The sequence below is a fragment of the Eubalaena glacialis genome, chromosome 3 (assembly GCF_028564815.1).
Source record: "Eubalaena glacialis isolate mEubGla1 chromosome 3, mEubGla1.1.hap2.+ XY, whole genome shotgun sequence".
Lineage (NCBI taxonomy): Eukaryota > Metazoa > Chordata > Mammalia > Artiodactyla > Balaenidae > Eubalaena > Eubalaena glacialis.
This window is the reverse complement of record NC_083718.1, coordinates 30,406,979-30,416,662: the sequence shown is the minus strand read 5'-3', so window position 1 is coordinate 30,416,662 and position 9,684 is coordinate 30,406,979. Positions and strand designations below refer to the sequence as shown.

At 40.2% G+C, this 9,684-nt stretch overlaps 1 protein-coding gene across 3 annotated transcripts; it reads left to right on the top strand.

Annotated features, from left to right (window-relative positions):
- The first annotated feature begins 8,471 nt into the window (after positions 1 to 8,471).
- Positions 8,472 to 9,437, top strand: LOC133087785 (endophilin-A3-like). Of its 3 annotated transcripts, none has more exons than XM_061185409.1 (2): positions 8,472 to 8,656; positions 8,801 to 9,437. In XM_061185409.1, exons 1-2 carry the CDS (start codon positions 8,472 to 8,474, stop codon positions 9,435 to 9,437), a joined length of 822 nt encoding a protein of 273 aa, XP_061041392.1. The 3 variants fall into 3 exon arrangements, with proteins under 3 accessions (XP_061041392.1, XP_061041393.1, XP_061041391.1); XM_061185410.1 differs by having other exon boundaries at positions 8,472 to 8,711; positions 8,904 to 9,437; XM_061185408.1 differs by having other exon boundaries at positions 8,472 to 9,437.
- The last annotated feature ends 247 nt before the right edge of the window (positions 9,438 to 9,684 follow it).

The following is a 9,684-nucleotide window of genomic DNA, read 5'->3' as shown; positions in this document are numbered from 1 at the left end:
GTGGGAAGCAGCCGTGTAGCACAGGGAGATCAGCTCGGTGCTTTGTGACCACATAGAGAGGTGGGATAGGGAGGGTGGGAGGAAGGGAGATGCAAGAGAGAAGAGATATGGGGACATATGTATATGTATAACTGATTCACTTTGTTATAAAACATAAACTAACACACCATTGTAAAGCAATTATACTCCAATAAAGATGTTAAAAATAAATACTGGTGGGAGTGTTACAATAGGTGGGAGAAAATGATGATATGGAAAATGATGTGAGCAAATCTTGGAGTGATGTTCTTGAGATGGAGAGAGGGGATGAGATCTAATTCACAAGTGAAGGGATTGATTTTAGATAAGAATGTAGGTGATCTACCAGTAGGAAAGGAGGGAATGAAGAATTTTTTTTTAACATCTTTATTGGAGTATAATTGCTTTACAATGTTGTTAGTTTCTGCTGCATAACAAGGTGAATCAGCTATACGTATACATATACCACCATATCTCCTCCCTCTTCTGTCTCTCTCCCACCCTCTCTATCCCACCTCTCTAGGTGGTCACAAAGCACCAAGCTGATCTCCCTGTGCTAGGCGGCTGCTTCCCACTAGCTGTCGATTTTACATTTGGTAGTGTATATATGTCCATGCCACTCTCTCACTTCGTCCCAGCTTATCCTTCCCCCTCACAGTGTCCTCAAGTCCATTCTCTACGTCTGCATCTTTACTCCTCTCCTGCCCTTAGGTTCTTTGGAATCTTTTTTTTAATTATTATTTTTTACATTCCACATATATATATATATGTTTGCATACAGTATTTGTTTTTCTCTTTCTGACTTACTTCATGCTGTATAACAGGCTCTAGGTCCATCCACCTCACTACAAATAACTCAATTTTTTTCTTTTTATGGCTAAGTAATAATCCATTGTATATATGTGCCACATCTTCTTTATCCATTCATCTGTTGATGGACACTTAAGTTGCTTCCATGTCCTGGCTATTGTAAATAGTGCTGCAAGGAATATTGGGATGCATGTGTCTTTTGGAATTATGGTTTTCTCAGGGTATATGCCCAGTATTGGGATTGCTGGGTTGTATAGTATTTCTACGTTTAATTTCTTAAGGAACCTCCATACTGTTAGTGGCTGTATCAATTTACATTCCCACCAACAGTGCAAGAGGGTTCCCTTTTCTCCACACCCTCGCCAGCATTTATTTTGGTAGATTTTTAAATGATGGCCATTCTGACCAGTGTGAGGTGATACCTCATTGTAGTTTTGATTTGCATTGCTCTAATGATTAGTGATGTTCAGCATCTTTTCATGTGTTTGTCAGCAATCTGTATATCTTCTTTGGAGAAATGTCTATTTATGTTTTCTGCCCATTTTTGGATTGGGTTGTTTGTTTTTTTGATATTGAGCTGTATGAGCTGCTTGTATATTTTAGAGATTAATCCTGTGTCAGTTGCTTCATTTGCAAATATTTTCTCCCATTCTAAGGTTTGCCTTTTCCTGTTGTTTTTGGTTTCCTTAGCTGTGCAAAAGCTTTTAAGTTTCATTTGGTCCCATTTGTTTATTTTTGTTTTTATTTCCATTTCTCTAGGAGGTGGGTCAAAAAGGATCTTTCTGTGATTTTTGCATAGAGTGTTCTGCCTATGTTTTCTGCTAAGAGTTTTATAGTGTCCAGTCTTACATTTAGGTCTTTAATCCATTTGGAGTTTATTTTTATGTATGTTGTTAGGGAGTGCTCTAATTTCATTCTTTTACATGTAGCTGTCCAGTTTTCCCAGCACCACTTATTCAAGAGGCTGTCTTTTCTCCATTGTATGTTCTTGCCTCCTTTGTCATAAATTAGGTGACCATATGTGCATGGGTTTCTCTCTGGGCATGTTATCCTGTTCCATTGATCTATATTTCTGTTTTTGTGCCAGTACCATACTGTCTTGATGACAGTAGCTTTGTAGTGTAGTTTGAAGTCAGGGAGCCTGATTCCTCCAGCTCTGTTTTTCTTTCTCAAAGTTGCTTTGGCTTTCGGGGTATTTTGTTTTTCCATACAAATTGTGAATTTTTTTATTCTAGTTCTGTGAAAAATGCCAGTGGTAGTTTGATAGGGATCGCAATGAAGCTGTAGATTGCTTTTGTAGTATAGTCATTTTCACAACATTGATTCTTCCAATCCAAGAACATGGTTTATCTTTCCATCTGTTTGTATCATCTTTAATTTCTTTCATCAGTGTCTTATAGTTTTCTTAGTACAGGTCTTTTACTTTCTTAGGTAGGCTTATTCCTAGGTATTTTATTCTTTTTTTGTATTGGTAAATGGGAGTGTTTCCTTAATTTCTCTTTCAGATTTTTCATCATTAGTGTATAGGAATGCAAGAGATTTCTGTGCATTAATTTTGTATCCTGCTACTTTACTAAATTCATTTATTAGCTCTAGTAGTTTTCTGGTAGCATCTTTAGGATTCTCTGTGTATAATATCATGTCATCTACAAACAGTGACAGTTTTACTTCTTTTCCAATTTGGATTCCTTTCATTTCTTTTCATTTCTGATTGCTGTGTCTAAAACTTCCAAAACTATGTTGAATAATAGTGCTGAGAGTGGGCAAACTTGTCTTGTTCCTGATCTTAGTGGAAATGGTTTCAGTTTTTCACCATTGTGGATGATGTTGGCTGTGGGTTTTTCATACATGGCCTTTATTATGTTGAGGTATCTTCCCTCTATGCCTACTTTCTGCAGGGTTTTTATAATAAATGGGTGTTGAATCTTGTCGAAATATTTTTCTGCATCTATTGAGATTATCATACGTTTTTTAGCTTCAATTTGTTAAAAAGGTGTATCACACTGACAGATTTGTGTATATTGAAGAATCCTTGCATCCTTGGGATAACCCCACTTGATCATGGTTTATGATCCTTTTAATGTGCTGTTGGATTCTGTTTGCCAGTATTTTGTTGAGGATTTTTTCCTTTATGTTCATCAGTGATATTGGCCTGTAGTTTTCTTTCTTTGTGACATTTTTGTCTGGTTTTGGTACCATGGTGATGGTGGCCTCGTAGAATTAGTATGGGAGTGTTCCTCTCTCTGCTACATTTTGGAAGAGTTTGAGAAGGATAGGTGTTAGCTCCTCTCTAAATGTTTGATAGAAATCGCCTGTGAAGCTATCTGGTCCTGGGCTTTTGTTTGTTGGAAGATTTTTAATCACTGTTTCAATTTCAATTTTTGTGATTGGTCTGTTTATATTTTCTATTTCTTCCTGGTTCTGTCTCAGGTGCTTCAGGTGTATGGTTAGGTTGTTTATTTGAGATTTTTCATGTTTCTTGAGGTAGGATTGTATTGCTATAAACTTCCCTCTTAGAACTGCTTTTGCTGCATCCCATAGATTTTGGGTCATTGTGTCCTCTGTTTCAAGGTATTTTTTGATTTCCTCTTTGATTTCTTCAGTGATCTTTTGGTGATTTAGTTATGTATTGTTTCGCCTCCATTTGTTTTATTTTTTACAATTTTTTTCCTGTAATTGGTATCTAGTGTCATGACGTTGTTTATTTTAAAGTCTATTTTGTCTGATATGAGAATTGCTACTCCAGCTTTCTTTTGATATCCATTTGCATGGAATATTTTTTTCCATCCCCTCACTTTCATTCTGTATGTGTCCCTAGGTCTAAAGTGGGTCTCTTGTATACAACATATATATCGGTCTCGTTTTGTATCCATTCAGCCAGTCTGTGTCTTTCAGTTGGAGCATTTAATCCATTTACATTTAAGGTAATTATAGATATGTACATTCCTATTTCCATTTTCTTAATTGTTTTGGGTTTGTTTTTGTGGGTCTTTTTCTTTTCTTGTGTTTCCCACGTAGATAAGTTTCTTTAGCATTTGTTGTAAAGCTGGTTTGGTGGTGCTGAATTCTCTTAGCTTTTGCTTGTCTGTAAAGCTATTAACTTCTCCGTTGAATCTGAATGAGGTCCTTGCTGGGTAGAGTAATCTTGGTTGTAGGTTTTTCCCTTTCATCACTTTAAATATGTCCTGCCACTGCCTTTTGGCTTGCAGAGTTTCTGCTGAAAGATCAGCTGTTCGCCTTATGGGGATTCCCTTGTATGTTATTTGTTGCTTTTCCCTTGTTGCTTTTAATATTTTTTCTTTGTACTTAATTTTTGATAGTTTGATAAATATGTGTCTTGGCATGTTTTTCCTTGGATTTATCCTGTATGGGATTCTCTGTGCTTCCTGCACTTGATTGTCTATTTCTTTTCCCATATTAGGGAAGTTTTCAACTATAATCTCTTCAAATATTTTCTCAAACCCTTTCTTTTTCTCTTCTTATCCTGAGACCCCTATAATTCGAATGTTGGTGCATTTAATGTTGTCCCAGAGGTCTCTGAGGCTGTCCTCAATTCTTTTCATTCTTTTTTTTTTATTCTGCTCTGTGGTAGTTATTTCCACTATTTTGTCTTCCAAGTCACTTATCCATTATTCTGCCTCAGTTATTCTGCTATTGATTCCTTGTAGAGACTTTTAAATTTCATTTATTGTGGTGTTCATCATTGTTTGTTTACTCTTTAGTTCTTCTAGGCCCTTGTTAAATGTTTCTTGTTTTTTCTCCCATGTATTTTCTAAGAGGTCTCTGCTGGTCCAATTTCCTGAACTCAGCTCTCCCACCTCAGAGTCTCAGTCCTGACACCCGGCCAGAGCACCAAGACCCTGTCAGCCACACAACTCAGAAGAAAAGGGAGAAAAAAAAGAAAGAATAATAAAATAAATAAGTTATTAAAATAAAAATGTATTATTAAAATTAAAAAATTAAAAAGTAATAAAATAAAGTGAAAAGAGCAACCAAACCAATAAAGAAATCCACCAGTGATAACAAGCACTAAAAACTATACTAAGATAAACATAAAAATCAGAAACTAGTCAGTCACATACAGCAAACCCCAATTTTGTGATGATTTGTTGTCTATTCAGTTATTCCACAGATGTATGGTACATCAAGTTGATTGTCAAGATTTAATCCGCTGCTCCTGAAGCTGCATGGAGAAATTTCCCTTTCTCGTCTTTGTTCGCACAGCTCCTGGGGTTCAGCTTTGGATTTGGACCCACCTCTGCATGTAGGTCACCCTCTGTTGTCTGTTTTTCGTCCAGACAGGAGGGGATTAAAGGAACTGCTGATTAGGGGGCTCTGGCTCACTCAGGCTGCAGGGAGGGAGGGGTACGGAATGCAGGGCTAACCTGTGGTGACAGAGGCCGGTGTGACTTTGCAACAGCCTGAGGTATGCCGTGTGTTCTCCTGGGGAAGTTGTCTGGATCACAGGACCCTGGCATTGGTGGACTGCACAGTGTCCCAGGAGGGGAGGTGTGGATAATGACCTGTGCTTTCACACAGGATTCTTGGTAGCTACAGCAGCAGCCTTAACATTTCATGCCATCTCTGGTGTCTGTGCTGATAGCTGTGGCTCACGCCTGTCTCTGAAGATTGTTTAGGCAATGCTCTGAATCTCCTCCCCTCACGCACCCTGAAGCAATGGTTTCTTGACTCTTAGGCAGTTCCAGACTTTTTCCCGGACACCCTCCTGGCTAGCTGTGGTGCACTAGTCCCCTTCAGGCTGTGTTCATGCAGCCAACCCCAGTCCTCTCCCTGGAATCTGAACTCTGAAATCTGAGCCTCAGCTCCCAGCTCCCAGCTCCCACCCGTCCTGGAGGGTGAGCAGACAGGCCTCTCAGGCTGGTGAGTGCTGGTCAGCACTGATCCTCTGTGTGGGAATGTCTCTGCTTTTCCCTCTACACTTCTTTTGCTGCCCTCTCCTCCATGGCTCCGAAGCTTCTCCCACCCACCCCCTATCTCCATCAGTGAAGGGGCTTCCCAGTGTGTGGAAACATTTCCTCCTTCACAGCTCCCTCCCAGAGGTGCAGGTCCCATCCCTATTCTTTTGTCTCTGTTTTTTCTTTTTTCTTTTGCCCTACTCAGGTATGTGGGGAGTTTCTTGCCTTTTGGGAAGTCTGAGGTCTTCTGCTAGCGTTCAGTAGTTGTTCTGTAGGAGTTGTTCCACATGTAGATGTATTTCTGATGTATTTGTGGGGAGGAAGGTGATCTCCATGTCTTACTCTTCCACCTTCTTGAAGGTCCTCTAGGAATACAGAATTTAAGGGCACAGTGCAAGTGGGCAGGTAGGTAGATTTAGTGGTGAGAGCAAGTAGAAATTTTCTTTTGGTTGTTTCTATTTTTCTCAGTGAAGTAGAAAGCAATTTTCTGGCATCAAACTCTTCTAAGTGTAGTCCATAGAATAGTAACACCATGACATGTGGGAGCTTATTGAAAATGTAGACTCTTAGGCTTTACCTTAGATCTCCTGAGTTGGAATCTTTATTTTAATAAGAAACTTTAGGTGATTCTTACACATATTAAAGTTTGAGGAACACTGGTCTAGAATGGTGCCCCTCAAAACATAGTTCACACATCACTGCCAGTCTGCTAATAATATTTGCCACTGGCCTGCAACAAGATTTGTAAGGAAAATGAGAGTACTCCTTCAGAATCTTTTGGAGGAATTTGACATTGCTGTGACATTGAATCATGTGATCACAGTACTCATCTTGAACAGAATGTAGAACACTTTGGGTATTATGGAACTCAAGAGGTAAATCACATGATGCAAACTATGTCCTAGGTATAGGGCAGTTAAGACCAAGTTACAAAGTGTGATATTTCAAATTAATTTGCCAGTTTTAAAGTTCCTTAAATGTAGAATCCATTTTCTTTTCATTGAAAGATAATTTAAATTGAATGATAACTTATAGAGTGAATTGTTCAAACTAATGATGGATTGAAGATAATTTTTAAAATAAACTATTAGGATGCAAGCATCTATGGCATGAGGCACTGAGGTATCTCCCTCTTATGACCTGTGATTTTCTGTCCCCCCACTCCATGCTCCACCAAACCCTCTTTCTTACTCCTTAGAGAAAAGAGAGGAGCTCTGTTTGTTGTACAAGTGCATCTATATGAGACTGGAAAGGGATGCTTTAGTCTTTGCATCAGGTGGTGATGTGTATATATGTACTGAAGTGAGTCTAACATTGATTCACTAAATGGGAATACATAGTGAAGAATTTGGCCTTGGTCAAAGAGAGGTCTGGCCTTTGCCCTTGGCTTTTGGGAGGTAATCTAAGTCATACCTGATAGGAGTGTCTTGTTTAGGCTGGCCACTCTGACAGTCTTAGGGTGGAAGCTGGCTATGCCAGAATGACCAAAACATGTGATTTAGGGTGAGGGATTTGGCGTCATGTGGTATCAGTCTACCTAGAAGCTAAATTGCACCATCTGGAAAATCAATGTCAGTCAATCCTGCCTATATAATAAAGCTCCAATAAAATCTCTGGATTCTCTGGAATTCCAGGTGAGCTTTGCTGGTTGGCAATACTCCATGCATATTGTCACACATCAAAGCTGGGAGGGTAACATGTTCTGAGGACAATGGAAGCTTCATGTTTGGAACACTCCCAGAATCTGCCCCACATATCTCTTCCTTTGGCTAATTTTAATTCATATCTTTTCCATGTAATAAATCATAACTGTAAGTATAATAGCTTTCAAAGAGTTTGGAGAGCCCTTCTAACTAATTACTGAAACTGAAGTAGTTTTGGAATGCCCCTGACCTTGCAGTTGGTGTCAGGAGTGAGGCGAGTCTGTAAGGACTCTTTCCCCTAGTTTGTACTTGGGCACTGTCTTAGTTTGCTCAGACTGCCATAAAAAATACCATAGACTGGGTGGCTTAAACAACAGAAATTAATTTTCTCATAGTTCTGGAGGCTGGAAAATCCAAGATCAAAGTGCTGGCCAGTTTGATTCCTGGTGAGAACTTTCTTCTTGGTTTGTAGACAGCTACCTTCTCTCTGTGTGCTCACATGATGGAGACAGAGATATCTTTGACATCTCTCCCTCTTTTATAAAAATACCAGTTTTATTGGATCAGAGTCTCACCCTTATGAGCTCATTTAATCGTGTTAATTGCCTCCTTAAAGGCCCTATCTCCAAAACAGTCACATGGAGGCATTAGGAATTCAACATATTTTGTATTTTGGGGGGGGCATAATTCAGTCCATAGCAGACTCTAACTCCTGGCAGTGGGTTTAGAAGTCTTGGACAGACTTGGCAGTCCCAGGATGTGCCCTTAACCTCAAAGTTTGACTGACTCTGGGTAGGAAGGATAATGTAGCAAGGGGTTATTTTTAAAGCGCATGTGAAACATTAAGTGAAATAAGCCAGACACAAAAGGACAAATGTTGTATGATGCATATGAGATACCTAGAATAGACAGTCAAATTCACAAAGAGAGTAGAATAGAAATACCAGGGGCGGACCGTGGGAGGCTGGCCCGGCCGAGCCCAGCCGCGCGGGGACCGGCCGCAGTGCCCGCTTCCCCAGCGTGTCGCGGCTGCGTGGCCCGGCAGAGCCCAGAGACCATCCAGCCCCGGCCGGGCGCCGTCGAGATGTCGGTGGCGGGGCTGGAGAAGCAGTTCCACAAAGCCAGCCAGCTGTTTAGTGAAAAAATAAGTGGCGTTGAAGGAACGAAACTAGATGATGAATTTCTTGACCTGGAAAGGAAAATAGACGTTACCAATAAAGCTGTTGCAGAAATTCTTTCAAAAGCCACAGAATATCTTCAGCCAAATCCAGCATACAGAGTTAAGCTAGGATTGCTGAACACTGTGTCGAAGATCCGAGGACAGGTGAAAACCACTGGGTACCCACAGACGGAAGGCTTGCTCGGCGACTGCATGCTGAAATACGGGAAGGAGCTCGGGGAAGGCTCCACTTTTGGCAATGCATTGATAGAAGTTGGCGAATCCATGAAGCTAATGGCTGAGGTGAAAGACTCTCTTGATATTAATGTAAAGCAAACTTTTACTGATCCACTTCAGTTACTACAAGACAAAGATTTAAAAGAGATTGGGCACCACCTGAAAAAGCTGGAAGGCCGCCGCCTGGAGTACGATTATAAAAAGAAGCGAGTAGGTAAGATACCAGATGAAGAAGTCAGACAAGCAGTAGAAAAATTTGAAGAGTCAAAGGAGTTGGCTGAAAGAAGCATGTTTAGTTTTTTAGAAAGTGATGTAGAACAAGTCAGCCAGTTGGCCGTGTTTATAGAGACAGCTTTAGACTATCACAAACAGTCCACAGAGATTCTGCAGGAGCTACAGAGCAAGATACAGATGCGAATATCGGCTGCATCCAACGTCCCCAAACGAGAATACAAGCCACGGCCCATAAAAAGGAGTCCTAGTGAGCTCAATGGGGTATCCACCACCTCTTCAGCAAAGACAACAGGTTCTCACGTTCCCATGGACCAGTCCTGCTCTCATGGTCTCTATGAGTTTGAGCCAGAAAACCAAGGAGAACTAGGATTTAAAGAAGGGGATATCATTACATTAACCAATCAGATAGATGAAAACTAGTATGAAGGAGTGCTCCTTGGAGAGTCTGGATTCTTCCCCATTAATTACGTGGAAGTGATTGTGCCTTTACCTCAGTAAATGTGTAACTCAAACTTTGGACGTACTTTCATAACGGAAATGAATTCACACCAGTGTTCTCTCAGTGTGGTGTTCTGTGGCATTCTTGCTCTTTGACCAGCTTAATGACTTTTGTATGTGTGTTCTCTTTATAATGTATTTTGTATCCATTTAATTTGTATAAATGATT

What these genes read in the sequence shown, in the direction of transcription:
- LOC133087785 (XM_061185408.1), top strand. Translation starts at nt 8,472, where the DNA reads ATGTCGGTGGCGGGGCTGGAGAAGCAGTTCCACAAAGCCAGCCAGCTG.